The 22,651-nt window shown below is 42.0% G+C and overlaps 1 protein-coding gene and 1 pseudogene across 1 annotated transcript; both read left to right on the top strand.

Annotated features, from left to right (window-relative positions):
- Positions 1-22,651, top strand: part of LOC117355286 — a 194,238-nt pseudogene that overhangs the window by 80,000 nt on the left and 91,587 nt on the right.
- On the top strand, positions 342-19,316 carry LOC117355274 (zinc finger protein 34-like). The gene is made up of 6 exons (XM_033933584.1): positions 342-470; positions 2,911-3,037; positions 4,863-4,973; positions 13,812-14,171; positions 18,745-18,854; positions 19,187-19,316. The coding sequence occupies exons 1-5, from the start codon at positions 447-449 to the stop codon at positions 18,780-18,782; spliced, it is 660 nt and encodes a 219-aa protein (XP_033789475.1). The 5' UTR covers positions 342-446; the 3' UTR covers positions 18,783-18,854; positions 19,187-19,316.

The raw sequence follows: 22,651 nt of genomic DNA, 5'->3' as shown, positions 1-22,651 counted from the left end.
GGGACAGGGACTGAGCTCTCAGGGACAGGGACACATTTCCCCCCACATCATTCTCGAACTCTAACAACCTCCCAGTCTTGGTTCTCCCTGTGCAGGATCCCTTGTTGGCGGGAATCTCCTCCCTCAGGATTAGAAAGGAATTGGGGGAGGAGCCGAGATGGCTGGTGATGTCACAAGGGAGAAGGCGGAGCTTCACACCAAAGGCTCTGCCCCTTGTAGTGCTGATTGGTCAGAATGATCTTTGGGGCGGGAAGAGGAGTGGAAGGTTCCGCCCCCTAGCAACGGCAGAGAGGAGGGGTTTCGGCTGATGGCTAGATTTTCCCTGAGGGCGGGAAAAGGTGACGGGCTGAACTTAACATAGGAAAGAGTCGTCCATCTTGTGCTGGAGCCTCAAGTGCCCAGTTTCTTTCAGCCTCTGCTCTTCTCTCTTCTCCCAGCCCAGGGAAATGGCTGCAGGAGCTTCTGCTCAGGTAGGAGCTCCCCCTCCCCCCCTTTTCCTTTTCTCTATTTCCCTGGCAGTGGGAGGGGCAAAATGGGAGGAGGGGACTTGGAATGACACAACCACACTCCAAGGGACTAAAGTCCCGAAATCTATCCTATTCGTGTCCTATCCGTTTCCGAGTCATTGTAGCCGATCGATTCAGTAAAGCTTGTCCATGCAAATGATCCAATCGTAAATATCCCACACCTCTGGAACCAACTCCCCCCCCAACTTAGACAACAGAACTCATTATTAACATTCCGTAAATCGATAAAGACCCTCCTCTTCTCCCCCCCCTTACGCCCCACCCCTCCACTCTCCTATCACCTTCCCGAACTCCAGTATAACCCTCTCTTACTCTCTCCACTAACAAATTGTACCTAAACGCATATAACTCTCCTTAAACTAAACTACTGTATTTCCCCCTTCTCTCTTTCTGCTATACTCTCCCTGTATTTAATTCTCTCCAAAATCTATAAATCCAATCACTAAACCTGTTGTATTACTTATATGTCTAGTTACTCTCCACTGTGTATGTTCATTTGTAGACCGTTCTGAGCTACTGGGAGGACGGGATAAAAATCCAAATAAATAAATACGCCGCTATTAGCGCTGAAACATCAATCGACTTATCCATGCTGGTTTTGAAGCTCATAACGCATGCGCTAACTCTTTAGGACTTCACTGCGTAGAAATGGGGCGTGGTTTAATCGCGGACGTCATTAGCTATATCTGCCGTGAAGCAAAAGAAACAACTAGCGACACACATGCACGCGACAATCTAGCTGGGGGAGGGATAGCTGGCCCTTGAAAGTTATATTTGATTTAGGATTTTTTTTTTTGTTATTTGGCATTGATATTTCAAATGTACAATGTGCAAGGGGAACACGGGGTTAATCCGCAATTTTCTCGCCATGTGCATTAAAAAGCCAAGATTCACTCCCGCGCTTGCTATGCGCATTCCAAAAAAATTTAAAAAAATATTTCTAACACTTATGTACATGAAAGTTGACATATATTGAAAAGTTTAGATATATTTTGGATTTTTGTAGGGGAAGATATATATTTTTAATGGCGTCCTTAACATGCGCGCATCAGTTGTAGCCGGCGAGGATGTAAACGACTGATCCTCAGCAGTCGTAACTTTTTGGACAGGAAAGGCCAGTCGGTTTGGACGAAATGGTTTCATGAATCGACGCGTTAAGAAATTTACATGCCTTTTGCTCATTCGGATGGGGTGCGGATGGAGTCTGGAGGAAAGTTAGTGAATCGAGCTGGAGTCGGAAAGTGAGCGCAAATCGAGTGATACACGATCGGTTTGCTTAGGGATTCACTAATCTGCCCAATCGGGCTCGATCAGGACAGGTCTGATGAATTCAGGAACGAAAAATATGCAGATGGGGGCGATTGGAGGAACGCCCCCATCTGCCTGCACGGATTGCTCTTATGCGATCTGTAGATGGTCTGCGCATGCCCGTCTGAGACGAGACCTTCTTTTTGAACTTAAAACTTTTTTTTGTTAGTTTTTAGCCCTGCAAGCCCGTGGTTTTAAACCGCTTTAAACCCGTGGGTTAAAACTTCGGACTCGCAGGGCAGGAGAGCTTTAGGGAAGGGCAGAACGGCGATGCAGCAGGAGAGATTCGGGGAAGATCGAGGCAGAGCAGGGCAGCATTTCAGGGCGAGTAGGCAGGAGAGATTGCAAGCTTCCATTCAGAAAGACGTTTTCGACTGGTCCCCACCAGTCGCTTCTTCATGTGATCGGCCAGCCCAGTCAGATCATAAATTTGGTGTTGTGAATCGCCCCCAGCCCATGTGTTTCATCTCATTTGCGTATCGCAGGAGAGGTAAGTGAATCAAGCTGGAGGGAAATTTGACAGTAAAGGGGTCGCAAACCGATCGATACACTTATTATTATTATTATTATTCTTTATTCTTATATACCGCCATACCCAGTGAGTTCTAGGCGGTTAGAGTGTCTTTTGGGAATCTTTGATCCCACGGGTACAGAGTTGTCTTTTGAACATGTAACTTGTATTGTTTTTGCCATAATAAAAAGATTCTTCTCATAAATGGCTCTTAAGAAGGCCTTTGAAGCCGTTTAGATTATTTTCTTCTCTTACTGAAGCTGGAAGGAATTCCAAAGCTCAGATCTTGTCGCAGAGAGGGAACGGTAAGTAATCTGCGATCTGAAGATCTAAGGACACGGGACATTTTTCTATGAATTGAGGAGATTTAGTTTGCATCGTTTTAAAAGTTATTCATGAAATTTTATATGAAATTCTATGTTATTACATTTTACTTGATAAGTTCCACGTTTAGGTCACTTGGCAACACATCCATGCTCCATATGTACGCCTCCCCCAACTTATGTGTATCATTTATACAATAATGGCAGAAGGCGCTGAGTGTGTTCCTGGTTTGTGTTTCAGATGCAGGTGAAGTTTGAGGACGTCGTTGTCTCTTTCACCCAGGAGGAATGGGAATATTTAGATGAAGGGCAGAAGGAGCTTTACAAGGAGGTGATGAAGGAGAATTATGAGACTCTGATCTCCCTAGGTAAGGAGACATTTTTCTGAACTTCCTTTACTCCAGAAACTTCCAAGTGTGATCAGAATCTCTCTGTACTAAAATCTATCTTAAGGTGACAGCGTGAGACTATCAACAGATTATTCTCTGTTTCCTGAAGAAGAGCTAAAATGCAGGCAAGGATTAGCCCAAATGGTCAGAACTTGGCTGTAGAAGATTATATTGTACCTGAGTCCAGTGCAAATTAAGGTGTTGTGGTCATCAATCTCTGCTCAGCTTATAGCATTGTCTGACTCTGGACAGCTCCAAAAGCTGCAGAATTGTCTCCAGGATGACCATGTGACAAGAAATCCTCACCAACTTCTGTGTCTCTCAAACTGTGCGCCATGGCAAGATTCCCCAGTTATGCCACGAGAGATTCCAGAATTTTACTTTATTTAAAAAAAATTCCCTTCATAAATATACACTAGAATAAATGAGATGTACATCGTGTATACATCAGGTCAGGCCCTTAAAAACTGTCTCCGTCTTCCCCAAGATCAGTCTTAGTTTCTCCTCTTTTCAGCTTTTATCTTGCTTTTCTTCCACATATCTTGGAATGAAGCTTCAGAATAATTTGACTCTTGCATAACAGCAATCTTTGAAGAATTTACAATATTCTCTAGAGAAAAACATTGAGACGATTATCTGGTCACTGTGATAGGATCAAAATATAATATGGACCTAGAGAGCGGCATAATTACATGCTCTGAACAGCCAAAATGATAAACCCATCCAGTTTTGAATATCGGACACCTACAGGAAGAAACTTCATAGATTACTATGTTTATAGAAACATGATGGCAGATAAAGGCCAAATGGCCCATCCAGTCTGCCCATTCACAGCATTCACTATCTCCTCCTCTCCTTAAAAGATGCCACATTCCTGCCCACACTTTTTTTTGTCTGTTTGATTTATTATGTATGTTCTCTTGTGAACCACCAAAAACTTTGCATAGTGCTGTATAGAAATCAACTGTCCATTTTTAATAGGCTGCCACACCCAGCTTCAAAAGGGCCACATCAATAGGTACCTAACTTTAGGCGCTGGCTACAGAATTTGGGCCTAAGTGACTTGCCTAGGGTCACAAGGAGTGGCGTGGGGTTTGAACCCATAACCCCAGGATGCTGAAGCTGTAGCTTCAACCACTGCGCCACACACTCTTCCATAAATAACTATCTGACCCTTCCCCTGGAATTGGCTGGTGTTGAACCAGGTCTTTCCTTCCTTGAAGAGTAGTGGATTTGGCCTAAGACTCCAAATATGACTCTTAATTAGCTCTCCACGCTCTCTGAGGAAAGGACCACCTTGAGCACAGCTGAGGTTCAGGAGATTTAACGAAGGCAAACAGATAACTTGGCTACAAAGCATATTTCTTAGAAAGAGAATAAATTTCCACCACTATGTCACTCAGACTGGAATTGGCATTAAGCAAAATAGATTCCTAACCTCAGAGCCAAGAATAAATATACCTGAATCACAGTTTTATGCATTCTGTTGTAGATAGCTCCTATGGAGGTAAGTAGGCAGGAGCTGGTCGTATCTCACTTAGGCTCTCTGCCTGCTTTTACATGTTTAAACATTTGTAGAGCAAGTTTTTCACTGGCATCTAAAAATCATATACAAAGGGGCTATTTTAAGCTCTAAGAGTTTGTCAAGCTGTATCTGCTGTATACTACCTTGGGTGAATCTCTTCATAAAGACGGTTATTACATCCCAATAAATAAATGAAATTCATCATAGCTGATCCTTTGAACCTGCTGCATATTTTTCTTTGAAGTATAACTGAGTTTTCATGTTCATTCCTGGAAACAGGCTCTGTAAGGATAAGTCCTGATCTGTTCTCGTGGATTAAACAAGATGGAGAGCCAAAGATCCAGGATCCCCAGGAGTCAGGAAAGAGAGAAGTTAGACATTCAGACACGGGTGAGTAACAAATACTCTACAGAATGATATGGGCTTTAGTAATAATAACGCTATACAGAATAAGAGGAGGTATTACGGAGTACTGGTGAGCAATAACTACAGTATATGGAGGTCTTAGAGTACAGCTGAGTAATAATAACTATAGAGAGTAAAACCAATGACTTATCTGTACGGAAAGCAGTATGGCCCAAATTCTGTAAGTAGCGCCTTAAGTTGGAGGCGACCATCTAGATAAGTGCCTAACTTAATTATATAACAAGACCAATTAAGGGTTTTAATTGACACTAATTGAATGCTAGGCACCTATCAAGAAAAAACGATTCTATAACATGGCGCCTCCAAAAAATTAGGCACTATGCATGTTAGGCGTGGGCGTGGTTTCATGTTAGACGCCTTCGTACAGAATCGCTGCTCTTAAGCGTGCGTTGACGCTCATATGGCCACCTAACTTTTAGTCATGCCTAGGGCTGGCCTATCAACGTGATTCATTATAAGGATATATTTTCTTTTTCCCCCTCAATATTTCTTGTTTAAGGTCATAAATTTTGTGTTTCTCTATTCCGCATTTCTAGATATAGCTATATATTTTCACAACTTTTCTTTTGGAGTTCTTTATAAGGAGTTTTACAAACCTGCAGGTTTTTCTATTGTTCTGTTTCCTAGAGCAGTGTTCGTCAACCTATTTACACCTATGGACCGGCAGAAATAAAATAATTATTTTGTATTTTTCCATTCAATTTCATATAAACACACAATATAATCTTATTAACAACACATAATGGTTAAGCTCAAAATTAAACTACACAAAGAACACTGACATTCATTCCTACCAGAACACAGATAACTCCTATGCACATACGGGACCAAAAACTAAAAGTACTAATATATACAAACAAACCCTAAGATGTAAGACTCTGCATGCAGTACAACCCCAGAGAAAAAGAAACAAATGCATTTCTTTCTGAACAGTGCAAAATACAATTGACACAATTCAATCACTAAATTTAAAAATAAAATCATTCCCCCTACCTTTGTTGCCTCTCTCCCTCCATGCTGTGCCTTACCTTCTGGCCTGGTCTTGCCTGGCCATTTTATGCCGTCCCCGGTGTTATCTTCATGCCTGCTCCTTCTTCCTCACTGATGCAGTGCACAAAGCTGTGGGCAACGGCTCCTCGCACGTCCTGAGCCTCATCTTGCAATGTCAGAAAGAAGGCTTCCGGTTTAGATGAAGGACGCGTGTAGGAGCCGCTGTCTGTGGCTTTGTGCACTGCGTCAGTGAGGAAGAGGGAGCCAGCCCAAAGATAACACCACATCGATCGCACCGCAGACCGGTGGTTGAAGAACATTGCCCTAGAGCAGAGTTTTTCAACCTTTTTACACCCGTGGACCGGCAGAAATAAAAGAATTATTTTGTGGACCAGCAAACTACTAGGACTAAAAGTTTAAAACCCCATTTCCGCCCCATCTCCGCGAGCTCGGTGCCCACAAATCATATGATCCCATCCACACAAGCCTCAGTTATGATTTTATATTGAATGTATTTTATTAAAATATAAAAAGAAACAATATTCTGTACAATTGTCATTTTATAAATACAAATAATACAGAGCAAGGATCAACAAAACCCCTGTCTCCCCACCCCTTCACACATATCCCCTCTACTATCAAGAAAACTGAACAAGCCAAATTATTACAGAATGCTACACAGAAATATCATGCTAACAGAATACTGCAGTCACACATGATAGGAATAGTTTTAGGGGAGTGCAACTAGGGCAACTGCCCCCTGGTCAGAGAGCGCCCTAAGCCAGCTGGAAGCTAAAGAAGCACTGATTAGGCTTTGCAGTCCCCTGTTATGTCTAACACCAGCTCTAGCAGGATATATATTTCAAATCTGATATATTCTAATCACAAAATAGAAATAAATTTTTTTTTCTACCTTTTGTCGTCTCTGGTTTCTGCTTTCATCTTCTTTTCACTCTCTTCCTTCCAGCATTTGCCCTCTCTGTCTCTTCAATCCAGCATCTGACCCTTCCATCCACTGTCTGTCCTCTCCCCCTTCCATATGGTATCTGTCTTCTTTCTATGCCCCTCTCCCCTTTCCATCCAGCCTGCGCCCCCTCTCTCCTTTTTACATGATTCATTCCAACTTCACTGCTCTCTTCATTTTTATCTCTCCTACACCAGATCTACCATCGTTGTCCCTCTCTGCTTATTTTTTTGTTGACCCCTACCTATCATCAATCTCTCTACTTTCTTCCGGTAGGCCTGTGTCTCCCCTTCCCCTTCTTTAATCTCCCTGCCAGCTGTTTTCTTCCTTTTTTCATTCTCCCTTCCCTACTCCTCCTGTCCAGAAGTAACTCTCTTCCCTTCCTCCCCTCCCAGCAGCATCTCTCCTTCTCCCTCTCCAGTAGTGGCTGTCCCTTTTTTATCCCTTGCCCAGCAGCTTCCCTCCAGGTCCAGTAGCAGCTGTCCCTTTTTTTCCCTTGCCCAGCAGCTTCCCAGACTCCTTTTCCTCCTCCCCTCCCAGCAGCATCTCTCCTTCTCCCTCTCCAGTAGTAGCTGTCCCTTTTTTATCCCTTGCCCAGCAGCTTCCCTCCAGGTCCAGTAGCAGCTGTCCCTTTTTTTCCCTTGCCCAGCAGCTTCCCAGACTCCTTTCCCTCCTCCCCTCCCAGCAGCATCTCTCCTTCTCCCTCTCCAGTAGCAGCTGTCCCTTTTTTATCCATTGCCCAGCAGCTTCCCTCCAGGTCTAGTAACAGCTGTCCCTTTTTTTTTCCTTGCCCAGCGGCTTCCCAGACTCCTTTCCTCCTCCCCTCCCAGCAACATCTCTCCTTCTCCCTCTCCAGTAGCAGCTATCCCTTTTTTTCCCTTGCTCAGCAGCTTCCCAGACTCCAATAGTGGCTTTCTCCCCTCCCAGCAGCTCTTCTTACTTCCCAGCACAGCAATTCAGGAAGGCAGCCTCGGGTCCTTTGTTGGGTCGCGCTGCCTCTGAGGAAAGAGGAAGTTGCTTCATCAGAGGCAGCCGCGACTCAGCAAAAGCCCCAAGGCTGCCTTCGTGAATCGCAGCGCTGGGAAGTAAAGGAGAACTGCAGAGAGGTGAGAAAGCCACTGTCGGAGGCTCCCCAAGATCTCTCCGGCCCAGCGCAGACTTCAGCTGTTGATCTTGCCGGCCCTGCGCGGACCGACAGGAAATTGAAGTGAGTCAATCTCGCCGGCCCTGTGCAGACCGGCAAAAATCTCCTGCGGACCGGCACCAGTCCGCGGACCTGCGGTTGAAGAATAGTGCCCTAGACCACATGTTAGATTGTACATGGAGACTTCAGCTTTGGCTTAAGGTTATGAATTCAGCAAATGAAGTGTGAATAATCTGTTGCATAATACACCCCATTCCCAACTCTCAGAAAAAGAGTATCAGCAGAGCAAATGGCCAGTTTGGGTCGCACTACACTGACGTCATCACCAGTATGCACCCAGGTGAAACAGACACAACACTGAAACAATGCTGGGCATAGAGAATGACCCAGGGAGGAAAAAAAATCTGGTTGCCGCAGGTACATGGATAAGGCTATTCACCGCCCCATTGAGCGGTGAATGACCCTGTCCCCGCAGTTAAGTGAGGGAACGCATGCAAGATATTTCTCACCCCTTACAATCGTGCGGACCAGCAGACCCTCCCTCTCTCGCGTTCGCTGTGGTCTGGGCATCTCCTTCCCCCTCACCTTCTCTGGCGATTTTCTAATCTAATCTAATATTTGTGTGTCGCGCACACCTAAACAAGCCCTAGGCGACTTAAGGAAAGGAAAAGGGTTAGGGTGGAAGGAAGGAGAAGAAGGGGGACAGGAAACATAAAACTCAAGCAAATTAAGTAAAGGTCAGGTGCTTATGATGATCCTAGAAGAATTAGTCGTCAAAGAGTGAAGTTTTCAGTTTCTTTTGGAATAGGGTATGGTTGGTTTCCGTTCTTATAGTCTCTGCAAGATTATTCCAGATTTTGAATCCGAGGAAGGTGAACATGGACTGGAAGATTCTTTTGTACTTGAGATTTTTTGTCGAAGGGAGGTTCAATTGGATTCTATTGAGAATTCTGCGTGAGTTGGACCATGCATCAGTTAAGAGTTTGATGTGTGGGCTTGCTGAGTTGCCATATATAATGCGATGCATGATACTGGCTGTTTTGAATTTTATACAAGCTGTGATGGGCTGTTAATAAAGATGTTTGCAGTAGGTTGAGATGGAGTCGTATTTTTTCAGGCCGAAGATGAGTCTTACTGCAGTGTTTTGGATAAGTTGCATTTGCGGGATAAGGGTGGCGTTGACTCCCAGGTAGTAGGAGTTGCAGTAATCCAGTTGGGATAGAATCATCATCTGGCAATGGTGGCAAAGTGATGCTGGTGGAAGTATGGCCTGATGAGTCTTAGCTGTTTCATGGTGAAGAGGGCTTTCTTTCGAAGATGGGATACTTGAGGTTCCATGGATAATGTGGAGTCTAGTATACAGCCTAGAATTTTAGAGGTTTTTTTTCTATAGTAAGTATGGTGCCCGATTGGAGCGCGATGCTTGTTGGACATTGTAGAAATAGAGGATCTTGGTTTTGGTGGCATTTAATTTTAGTTTTTGAGCAGTTGCCCATGCTTGGATTTTTTCTGTATTATCAGAGATTTTCTATATTATCAGCCTGATTTTCTGCCACCAGTATTACGAGTAAGATGTCATCCGCGTATGACATTATGCTCTCATCTTCAAGTTGGATGTCTCCGAGTGAGCTCATGAACAGGTTGAAAAGGATAGGTGAGAGCGGTGATCCCTGCGGAACTCCACAGAAGGCCCTCCAGTTGTTGGAGCAAACACTGTCTTTTTTGAGTGTATTCTCTGTTCATGAGTAAGTCAGTGAACCAGCGCAGTACCGTATCTGTTACCCCTGTCTCAGAGAGTTTTGCCAAGAGTAATTGATGATCGACTGAGTCAAAAGCTGCAGATATGTCAAATTTGAAGGAATATGGCCTGACGGCTTGTACTTAGAAGTTGTTTGATTTTGGTTAGTAAGGTCAGGATGAGGAGTTCTGTGCTGTTGTCTGAAACCGAACTGTGTCTGAAGAAGGCATCTATGTATGCTGTTAGTTTTTGTTTATGTGGATTTCAAGAAGTTTGGTGAGAATGGAGATGCCAGCCATGGACCTGTAATTTGAAGGAGTTAGAAGATTTAGGAATTGGGGTTAGAGCTATTTTTCCCATTTCTTCCGGTAGGCATCCTTGGTTTAGGGATTTGTTCAGAAGGGAGTTGATCCTTATGATAATTTCCTTGGGCGCTGTTGTGAGGAGGGGGGACAGTTGTCTAAGTCTTGCATCGGGTGGCCAGTTTGCTTAATAGTTTTTGTGTGTCAGAGATAAACAGGGTTGTGAAGGTGGACCAGATGAGACCGGCCTTGCTGGTTTCTGTGGATTGTTCAGGTGTCATTCTGGGATGTGTTTGTGCTGGTGACTTGCTGGCTACAGTTTTGATCTTGTTCAGGAAGTAATCTGCTAGCTCTTAGGCTGTGGGTGTGTAGAGGTGATCTGTAGTGTTTTGTTTGGGGGGGAGAAATAGTTTTTTGTTGGTGGTGGTTCCGGTTCCTATTATGTTGGCATAATAGCATTTCCTGGCTTCTGATATGTTGAACTTATATTTGTTGATTGCTGCTCTCCATAACCCTCTTTGGTTTAGTGCTCTCTTCTTTCGCCTTCTCCTTTCTAGTCGTCTGCATAGTTTTTTTCCTGCTCTTAGTGATTCTGTGTACCAGGGGTAGGTCCGGCTTTGTATTATTTGGCGGGGGCGTAGGGGAGAGAGAACATCCAAGGTATGGATTATGGACTTGTTCCAGTTTGCTAGCATTGCTGTAGCGCTGTTTGAGGAGAAGATCAGAGATGTCGTTACTTGTCTCCAGAAGAGATCTGTATTGAGTTTTTTTGTATCAGTTTTTACTTCTTTTGCTATTTTATTTACGTGGTTTTCTACTGTGAGGTTCAGGTTGAATTTGAGAAGGTGGTGGTCAGACTAGGGCAGGGGTACGCAATTCCGGTCCTCAAGAGCTGGAGCCAGGTCAGGTTTTCAGGATCTCCACAATGAATATGTAGAGATGGATTTGAAGCACTGCCTCCTTGAGATGCAAATTTATCTCATGCATATTTATTGTGGATATCCTAAAAACCTGACCTGGCTCCGGCTCTCGAGGACTGGAATTGCCTACCACTGGATTAGGGGATAGGGGACCATTTGACATTTGTGGTGAGGTTGGCGGGGGTAGTAGCAAGTAGGTCGTGTGTCCTTTTTCGTGAATTGGACCTGAGGACACGATAGTGATTTGAAAGTCTTCAAGTCGGGACCTGAGTTTAGAGACATCGTTATTGTTGGTCAGTTCGAGAGGTAGGTTGGCATCTCCTACGATGAGCAGGTTGGTGTGTTGGCATGCCAGGTTTGCTATTATTTCTAACAGTTTGGAGACTGTGTTTGAGTGGGGGTTTGGGGGCCTGTAGATCAGAAGAATTCCTAGGTTGTATAGCGTGGAGTTGGGTTTATCCTCTAGTTTGCAGGTTATGTATTCCCGATGTGGGTGGATGGCTGAGTCCAATTCTGTGATGGTCTCTGTAGGTTATTGCTAGTCCTCCTCCTAGGGATCTGGAGTATGTTGTATCCTTGCGGGAACAGGTGCGGAAGTTCTGGGCTATTTTGTTCTTCAAGCCACGTTTCTATGTTATTGGTTGTGATTAGTTCATTTAAGAGGAGCAGTTTATTTGTTACTGACCTTGCGTTAACATACATGCCTGGGATTGAGGTGGCAGTTTTGATGTGATGTTTGCTTTGCGAGGAGGTTTTTTCCTTTGTTTATTGTTCTTATTGCGTTTGTTCAAAAAATGGGTATGATCTTCTGGTGGTGTCCCTATGTGTGTTCGTTTGTTGTTGTGTGGGGTGTGTTGTTGTGTGAGGTAGTGGGTTACTGCAATGCAGTTGATATATAGTAACGATAGGATTTGCGAGATTGGGGTTCTCATTTTGAGATCTGCGTGTAGGTTTGCTTGTGTCAGGGTTCTTCTCTTGGTGTATGTTGTAGAGATCAGTCGTCGCCTTTCCATCGCTGCACAAAGGATCGCAATAAGGTGCTTTAACAATATTGTTTAAATGCTGTCAAACTTTCAGAATTTGCAAATTTTTTGCTCAGAATTCCGCCAGGATTAATCAGTAGTTCAGATAGCGTAGCTGGTTTTAAGAAAGGTTTGGACAAATTCCTGGAGGAAAAGTCCATAGCCTGTTATGAAGACAGTGGCATGGAATGTTGCTACTCTTTGGGTTTGGGCCAGGTGCTAGTGACCTGGATTGGCCTCCGTGAGAATGGGCTACGGGCCTTGATGGACCATTGGTCTGACCCAGTAAGGGTATTTTTATGTTCTTATTTTTGGGAATTATGGCCTATGTCAAGTTTTTATTTTACAAGATGATTCATGGTCTTGCCTTGAGTTGACTTGATTATTGAAGTTCCTTCTTTGTTCAGCTCCAAAACATTGAAAATACAGCTATTAAGACTTTTATGGGAGATTTTGCCTTTTTCTCCACTCCAGAAGGAAGCCCGTTGGCTACCATATTTTTATCGAGCCAAATTGAAGATGTTGGTTTTGACACACACAGCCTTTTACTGAGGTTTCTTGGGCAACTTTTTGATCCCTTATCGTCCCACACACACTTTAAGATCCCAGAACCAGAACCGTCTTATCCTGTCTCTGTCACGAGCCAAATTGAATCCTACTAGACTAGAGGATCAACGTTCCTTTATAGGGCACCAGCCATGTAGAATTCTCTGCCCCAGCCTTTACGGTTAGAAAGTCATCTACGATAGATTGAACTCATTTTTATTCTTTAGCATTTTGGGAGCTCTAATGTTATGGTAGAGTTTTATACGTCACTGTGGGATCAACCTTACTGGTTCCTGTATCATTGTTGTTTAGTTTTTGTATTAATATCAAGTATAATAAATATTAGAAAATGATTAAAAGCCCCCAGACTGGCAATTACATGCTTCGGTTTAAATCTTTTCTTGCTCTTTCTTTGGGAGCATCTTCTTTTTGGAGTTCTCTTGTAACTATTAAACTTGCTTTAAAACCAAAAAGTTTATGTATTTTTGGATCCTAGGCAGCTCTAGAATTTTCCTTGAGAAAAGGAACATGCGATCAGAGGTGGTTGTAGGCGGGAAGAAGACTTTGGCTGTACTTTTGGGTGGGCGAGTTCCTGTTTTGATATCTTCGTGGGCTGTATTTGCTCCTTTATACCTTTCTTTAATTGTTATTTTTCACTTTAGGTTTATTACTAATTGGAAAATTAGTTTCATAACCTAATTTTAAAAAGAAGAGAAAAAAGAACATAAAAAAACAAGAGGGCATTCGGAAAAGTTGAAAGGGGACAGATTCAAAACAAATGCTAGGAAGTTCTTCTTTACCCAACGTGTGGTGGACACCTGGAATGCGCTTCCAGAGGACGTTATAGGGCAGCGAACGGTACTGGGGTTTAAGAAAGGATTGTACAATTTCCTGCTGGAAAAGGAGATAGAGGGGTATAGATAAAAGATTACTGCACAGGTCCTGGACCTGATGGGCCGCCGCGTGAGCGGACTGCTGGGCGCGATGGACCTTAGGTCTGACCCAGCGGAGGCATTTCTTATGTTCTTATGTTCTTATGTTTAAAGACTTATTGCAGAATTTCCTTAACATGAGAAATCCCATGTAGTCATGTGAGCCCAGAAAATTGTGTTTCATGATCGTTAATAGCGCTCCATAGTTACTAACACACGATTAACATCTTTTCTTTCTATTCAGCAGATACTGAGGTGAAGAGGGAGGAGAATCAAGAAAAATGGTTTCTGGAAATTGAACCCATCCCAAGCCAACCAGGAAATGTCAGTGAGAATATTTCTCAGAGGAATGAGAATCAAAACACAAGGAATCAACAGGAATCAGAGAAGAAGCAGAGAGACCCTGCAAGAGACTCCCTGGATGCAGTAACTGAGGGTGAGAAAAGTGACAGGGAACTCACAAACATCCCTGAGCTCCAGAGACACCTGAGAAGAGAGAGACCCTTACGAAATAAAAACAGCGACCAAATGGCTTTTCAACTCCACCAGGGAGAGAGGAAAGGAAAGAAATCCATTCTACTTGACACCACTGGAGAAAGCCTTGGTAAGATATATCATTTATTATTGCTCAAGAGAATCCGCCCCAGGGTGAGACCCTTTTTGTGTTGTCAGTGTAGAAAAAGCTCCAAACGAAAGGTGAATGTATCACAGCATTAGTTCCAAGGGATGGGCAGCCCAAAAATGTTGTTTTGTTTTAGTTTCTCTGGATTTTTGTTTCAGGAGCAATATCAGCAAGAGTGTGAACTATTTGGAAATGTGGCACACTCTTATGAAAAAAGGGGCCTTGTTTCTGATGGTGCTCCAGTGGGTCACACGTGTGTAGCATTTGCAAAGAGGAGACACTATTACTGGCGAACCAAAGACACCAAATGTCTTTTTTCTGCTTGCTTTAGTTTAATGACGTGGGATATGTCCTGGGCTTTTCCATGTCATTGCCGTCTCTTTTAATTCCACACCAGAGAACACACTAGGAAAACTACTGAGTGCACGAAATCTCCTAATTGGGAGCATTTCTTAATGAAGATCCTAAAAATAACCATGGCCAGATACTGAAGCTGAGAAAAGCATGTTTTAAGCAGGAGGAGAGGCTGCCCATGGCTTAGACCACGCTGAAAAGGTTTGTTGATTCATTATACTTGATGAATTACACAATTTTGGGCCTGCCAAGTTAGAGGATTTGCAAAATAATTAATAAAAAATCCAGAAAGTTAGAAATAACTCCCTAAATTACATAACAGAAGAAGTTCAGATATACTGGGGAAAAAGATGGGACATAGGACCTAGTGATTTCTGCCCTGCTCCAGCCGTCCTTAAAAATTTTAAGAAAAAGCTTTCAAAACAAATGAGTCTTAAGGTTAACTTTGAACTGATCTAGGGGCAAAGCATTTCCCAAAATGGGGGCATGAAATAAAAAAGCATCGTTTCTTCTAGAGTCCCAGTGAACCCAGGAGAGAGATGGTCTGGCCAGCCGATGGTCATCAAGGGAGCAAAGTGTTCGCCCCAGCACATAGGGTATACTTTCCTTTGCCAGATAGTCCGGGGTCCCCTCTCTAAGTGCTCTGAAGGTCAGAATCAGGATCTTGAAATGTCTTCTCTAAGCGATAGGCAGCCAGTGTAATTGGGAGAATAATATATAGAAAGCCCAATAGTCAAGAATTGAGATGGAACCAGAACCAGTGAAGGTAACTCCAGAAGAAAAGCACTAGAAAGCTCATTCCAGAAAATTGTTGCTGTTAGGAGATTCCATCACCTTGGAACACAAGTCAAGGAGCCTAAAATAGTGAAGTGTCTCCCAGGATCCTCGGCTTCCAAGAATCCCAAACAAATATTATCTCTAATTAGGAAAGAATCTAGGAATTCTAAAGCTGATGTTGTTATCCATTTGGGTTCAATGACACACCAGCAATACCCCACTTGTGGTGCAGAAAGCTTTTTGGGAGCCAGGAGAGGGGTTGAAACCTTTTTGTAAAGACTGTAGCTTTTTCGGAAGTACTGCCTACATATGGAAAAGAAGAGGGAAGAGTAGGAAATAGTGAGATCTTCAATAGGTGGCTCAGAGCCTGGTGTCATCACGAAGGCTTTAGGTACAGAGGAGGATGAGGAAATACATGGAAAAACAAGAGACTATATTGTAATGACAGGTAAAAGGATCCTTGCTGAGAAATTCAGGACATGGGTTTCTAGACGTTTAAACTAGAAGGTGGGGGTGGCATAAGCAGGACACATGGTGGCCACCCCCAGCAAAGACAAGATAGCAACGTACACAACGATATTAGTGATACCCTTCTTAGCAAGAAAACTGGCAGTGAGACTAAAAAAAAATGAAATTGCCCCAGAAAAGTAGCTGGAAAGCAAAGACCACAAATGCTCGCAAACTAGGCAGCCAGCAACCCAGGGAATTTAAAGAAAGCAAAGGCAAAGTCCCAATCCCTCCCGAGAGTTCACCCCAAGGAGCAAGACCCGATTCAGTTTTAGAATCACTCTTTGGCGAGTAGAGATGACATGTTTGGGTCACTCGGGAAAGTCCAAAAAGAGGAGCAGAGCAGCAATCACTAGGAAATGGTCCATCATACAAGCAGCAGTAGCAGCGCTGACCATCCCAGCACGATCCAGGCAGTGGTGGAGTCAGGTCAGACCCTGAAATGATGCGGATGTACAGTGGCGACATTCATAGCCTCCTTTCCTGACGCACATAAAAATGAACACCCTAACTCAGTGGTAGGCAAACTCATTAGTCAAAAGAGCCAAAGGTCAGCAGTACAACGATTAAGATTTCTTTTGAGAGCCAAATTTCTTTTCAAGAATCATGTTTTTAGGAGTCGTTTTAAAGTAGCTACTAACATTCTATAAAACCAGATATCATAATAATAGTAATTGTATTTATTGCCCAAAAATATTTTTTACATTAAAATATAAATATGACAAAAAACATATTTAATGACACTCCGCTCACCCGCACATAGTCAAAATCGATTTGTGGCAGAGCCTAGAGAATGACACGGGGGAAAACTTTGTCCCCATCCTCGCGAGCTCTGTCCCCGTTCCCGCAAACCATCTGATCCCATCCACACAAGCCTGAAATAGTTTTATACTGAACTTATTAAAGTATAAAAAGAAACAATATTCTGTACAATTGTCAATTTATAAATCAGCGTCTTCTCCCCACTCTCTCTTCCCCATTTCCCTTCAGCATCCTCAGCGCACTCTCTCTCCACTTTCCTTCAGCGCACACATATAAAAACAAGCAAGCAATTTTATATCATTTTCATTCTATTCATTCATAGAAATTAAAGTCTAAATAATGCCAGTAACAAAACATGATTTTACAAAAATAATTCCCTGCACAGTCAAGGCTGCAAGGATTACTAGATGTCTTTCAGCAGCAACCCTCCCTCCCCTCCCCTTACTTTTATGGCGATTTTCTTTTTTTTTTTGTGTTCCCGCTGCCCGAACCGACTTTCATCAAGTCATGCATGTGTGGCTGCCAAAACTTCTCCTCTGATGCAACTTCCTGTTTCCGGTTACGTCACAGGAGAAGTTTCGGCAGCCACATACGACTTGATGAAAGCTGGCTCGAGCAGCTGGCATATGGAAAAAAAAAACTAGAAAATTGCCATGGTAATGTAAGGGGGAAGGAGGGAGATGTTTGATCGGTGACGTGTCATTCTCCATCTCAAGGGTGCCCACACTCTTTGGACTTGCGAGCTACTTTTAAAATGACCAAGTCAAAATGATCTACCAGCAATAACATTTAAAAAAACACAAAACACACTGTACGCACAGAAAATATTAATTATCATTTATATTCCACGGGTTTTCAAAGAGGTCAAGGCAGATGACTTTATGCAATGTCACCTCAGGAACAACTATACAAAAATAGACAAATATACCCCCCTCCCTTTTTACTAAATCATGATAGCGGTTTTTAGCGCAGGGAGCTGCGCTGATTGCCCCACGTTGCTCTCGATGCTCATAGGCTCCCTGCGTTAAAAACCACTATCGTGGTTTAGTAAAAGGGGGCCATTATGCAAAATATAGACAGCAGATATAAATTCTCAAAACGGACACATTTTGATCACTAAATTGAAAATAAAATCATTTTTCCTACCTTTGTTGTCTGGTGATTTCATGAGTCTCTGGATGCACTTTTTTCTTCTGACTGTGCATCCAATATTTCTTCCCTTCTTTCAGCCTCCTGTATGCTTCCTGTCCTCCAGACCTCATTCCCTCCCCCAACTTTTTCTTTCTTTCTCTATGTCCCCTTTCTTTCTGTATGTCTGTCTTTCTCCATGCTCCATTTCTGTCTGTCTCCCGTCACCCTTCTTTCTTTCTGTCTCCCTGCCCCCCTTTCTTTCTTTCTCCCTGCCCTCCCCCAAGCCACCGCCATCGGGGAACAAGCCGCCACCGCCGCTCTCCTTGCTTCCCTTCCCCGTAAAGAGGACGCTGAAGCACCAGGCCGACCAACCTTCCCCACCTGATGTCAATTCTAACGTTGGAGAGGAAGTTCCAGAGGTTGGTTGGCCCGGCGCTTCAGTGTCCTCTTTACAGGGAAGGGAAGCAGGTTGGGCACCCCTGCTCTAGCTAGCAGAGCCGCACTCAAGTGGCTAAAGAGCCGCGGTTTGCCAACCATTGCCCTAGCTGATTGCCTGGCAGGGACAATTGCATTCAACTACATCTGAATTCTGTGTGGTAGCGCTTCCCTGAATATTTTAATAGAGAGCAGTGAACTACTACACTGTTGACCCATAATATGCTATTAGTTTCTTATCAAAGGTTATCTTTGCCAGCCTATTTTAATGCAACAACAAAAAGACCTGTGAATGCTGATATTCTGAAAATAAAAATACATATGAAAAAGTCCAACCGGACCCTACACGCCTTTCTTAGGGGTCCAATTGATGTCAAATGCACAAATAGAGAAATGGACCTAAAACAGTGTACTTGTCTATATGCAAAACACAAATGGCACAAAAAAAAATCAACATCCACAGGTTGTTTTTTTTTTGTTGTTGTTGTTGTTGGATTGATTCTTCTGTGGATTTTTGGGTCTTCTTTTTTTCTTTTGTTGTGTAGCCTGTTTTAATCAACAGGCATTAATCTGTTTGTTTTCATATAAGGGAGTAAAGTGTGTTATAAAGAAAAACCAAAAAACTGAAGATTCCTGAAAGCTCTCTCAACACATCACCTCTACTGACACCCTTGTTTTGTTTTATGCTATAATTCCCAGGTACATTAGATAGATTGTGAGGGAAAATGTTTGAGGATCTGAATAAATATATTCTGTCCCGAGTCCCCTTAGGAGATTGGTAAAGTTATGTTTTGAAAAAAAAACCCTAAATCAAATTGCTTAGCTCTTGTTCAACATCAAGTCATGTAAAAACAACTTTTCACCATCTGCCAATTAAAGGGTTAATACAAGCAGGAATAAAATGAATTACTTAAGAAATGCTTTATTAAAGATTTTATATCGTATCTAAGAATGCACAAAATAATCCAAATGAGAGATAAACATTCTACATCTTTATATTATGATACAAAACTTTTCTTGTCATCAAACAGGTTTAAACTGTCACCAGAGGATCCATGAGAGTGAGAGGCCATTCACAAGTCCAAAATGTGGCAAAAGTTTTAATCACCAATCAAATTTAAGAAGACTTGAGAGGATTCATACCAGAAAGAGACTGTATACCTGTTCAGAATGTGGGAAAAACTTTACTCGGCAATCAACTTTAAAAATGCACGAGAGGATTCATACTGGAGAGAAACCATATACCTGTTCAGAATGTGGGAAAAACTTTACTCAGCAATCACATTTAATAACGCACAGGAGGATTCATACTGGAGAGAAACCATATACCTGTTCAGAATGTGGGAAAAGCTTTACTCAGCAATCAGCTTTAAAAAAGCATGAAATGATGCATACTGGAGAGAAACCATATACCTGTTCAGAATGTGGTAAAAGATTTAATCAGCAATCACATTTAATAACGCACAAGAGAATTCATACTGGACAGAAACCATATGCCTGTTCAGAATGTGGTAAAAGATACAGTCATCTTTCAGCTTTAAAAATGCACGAGAGGATGCATACTGGAGAGAAACCATATACCTGTTCAGAATGTGGTAAAAGATTTAATCGGAAATCACAATTAATAACACACAGGAGGATTCATACTGGAGAGAAACCATATACCTGTTCAGAATGTGGGAAAAGGTTTACTCTGCAGTCAACTTTAAAAATGCACGAGAGGATGCATATTGGTGAGAAACCATATACCTGTTCAGAATGTGGGAAAAGATTTAATCGGCAATCACATTTAATAACGCACAGGAGGATTCATACTGGACAGAAACCATATGTCTGTTCAGAATGTGGGAAAAGATACAGTCATCTTTCAGCTTTAAAAATGCATGAAAGGATTCATACTGGAGATAAAGCATATATCTGTTCAGAATGTGGTAAAAGATACAGTCATTCAGCTTTAAAAATGCACGAGAGGATTCATACTGGAGAGAAACTATATATCTGCTCAGAATGTATGAAAATCTTTACTCAGCAATCAACTTTAAAAATGCACGAGAGGATGCATACTGGCGGGAAACCATATACCTGTTCAGAATGTGGGAAAAGCTTTACTCAGCAAACACATTTAATAATGCACATGAGGATTCACTCTGAAGAGAAACCATTTACCTGTTCAGAATGTGGGGAAAGCTTTAGTGTTCAGTCAATTTTAAAAATACATGAGAGGATGCATACTGGAGAGAAACCATATACCTGTTCAGAATGTGGGAAAAGCTTTACTCGGCATTCAAGTTTAAAAATGCACAAGAGGATGCATACTGGAGAGAAACCATATACCTGTTCAGAATGTGGGAAAAGCTTTACTCGGCAATCAGCTTTAAAAATGCATGAGAGGATTCATAATGGAGAGAAACCATATACCTGTTCAGAATGTGGAAAAAGCTTTACTCGGCAATCAGTTTTAAAAATGCACGAGAGGATTCATACTGGAGAGAAACCATATATCTGTTCAGAATGTGGGAAAAGCTTTACTCAGCAATCAGCTTTAAAAATGCACGAAAGGATGCATACTGGAGAGAAACCATATACCTGTTCAGAATGTGGTAAAAGATTTAATCAGCAATCACATTTAATAACGCACAGGGGGATTCATACTGGAGAGAAACCATATACCTGTTCAGAATGTAGCAAAAGCTTTACTCAGCACTATAATTTAAAAATGCACAAGAGGACTCATATTGGAGTAAAATCATATACTGGTCAGAATGTGGTAAAAACTTAAATGAAAGTCACATGAGGCATAAGAGGACTCAAAGAGGAGGTATAGAAAGATGTATACGAATATCCAGGAGTGGAAGAAGGGACAATCCTGAGAGGAAATATTGGCATTTCTTGCTCTCTTATATATCTTTGGTATTTTTTACTTTCAGTGTAAATTTTTTTTTAAATATCATAGATATAATTTGAGATACCACGTCAGTAAATATATCAGTGGCTACCTTCCCCACACATTCTACCAACATGGTTCTGACATCTCCCACGAGCAGTTCTGAAGTTGGGCTTTAATGGAGATTGTCTATGATGCTCCATGGGATGTAATCAGTTCTGGGGCCAGCATGTGCCTGTGTATTCATGAGTGGAGCTTACAAAAATAGGCAGTGATTTAGGGCAGATCTCTGCACGCTGGCCACTAAATTTATTCTCATACTTTTCTCACACCTTCAGGCCTACTGTCATATACCTCAAATCTCATCCAGGTTTAAACTGTCCTCAGAAGATCCATGAGAGTGAGAGGCCAAGTCCAGAATGTGGTAAAAAATATAGTAATTCTTCAGATTTAAAAAGGCACAAGAGGATTCATATTGGAGAAAGACCCTATATATGTCTAGAATGTGGTAAAAGCTTTAGTCAGCAATAAGATTTTAATTAACTTGAAAGGATTCATAGTGGAGAAAACCCATCTATCTGTCCAGAATGTGGTAAAAGCTTTAATTAGCAATCACATTTAAATATTCACGAGAGGAGTCATACTGGAGAGAAACCATATACTAGTTCAGAATGTGGTAAAAACTTTAAATGGCAATCAAATTTAAAAGAGCACAGATTCATACTGGAGTAAAACCATATACATGTTCTGAATGTGATAAAAGCTTTATTCAGCAATCGCATTTAAATATGTACAAGAGGCTTCATACTGGTCAAAATGTGGGCAAATCCTAAATGCAAATCACATTAGATAAATATAAAAAGATTCACACAGAAGGTACAAAAAGAAGGTGTATATGAATGTCCAGGAGTGGCGGAAGGAGCAACTATCAAGCAGACATTCCTGAGAAAAAATATTGGCATTTTCTGCTCTGTTATTTTTGACTTTTAGTTTATGCCTAGACTGTACGTTCTTAGATGTGAAGAGGGAATCAGCCTCATAGAAATAGATTTTAAACCTGTAAATATTTAAGCCTGTAAACCGCTCTGAACTGTTTTGTGGTATTGCGGTATACAAAAATAAAGTTATTATTATTATTATTTTAGACAATGCTCACTGTCCCCGGCTGAATATTGTCCTATAACAATTCAGCAATTAATACAAATTGGAAAACAACTAATTATATATACAAACTGTGATTATTTGGAATATACAAAGTAATCCATGTGAGAGAGAAATATTGTACAGCGTTATATTATGATTAAAACCTTTTATCCGTCAATGAAAACAAAAAAAACTGTGGATACAGATGTTCTAGAGATAATTTATTATACACTGACATATAAAAACATGAAAATTCAGTTTAAAAAAATACAGTGATAAAATTCAAACCGGACCCTACATGGTCCATGTATCGGTGAACACGCCTTCCTCAGGGGTCCTAAAAGGAAGAGGTGAGAAAGATAAAAAGATAGAAAGATAAGAAATGACTGTGATGCCAATCTGGAGCATGCATATTAGTGTCTATACTCGACTGCAAGATAAAACAAGTGAGCCAAGTGTGATCATGACA

Source organism: Geotrypetes seraphini, chromosome 2, assembly GCF_902459505.1.
Source record: "Geotrypetes seraphini chromosome 2, aGeoSer1.1, whole genome shotgun sequence".
Lineage (NCBI taxonomy): Eukaryota > Metazoa > Chordata > Amphibia > Gymnophiona > Dermophiidae > Geotrypetes > Geotrypetes seraphini.
The sequence above is the reverse complement of the archived record's forward strand: the minus strand, read 5'-3'. Positions and strand labels throughout refer to the sequence as shown.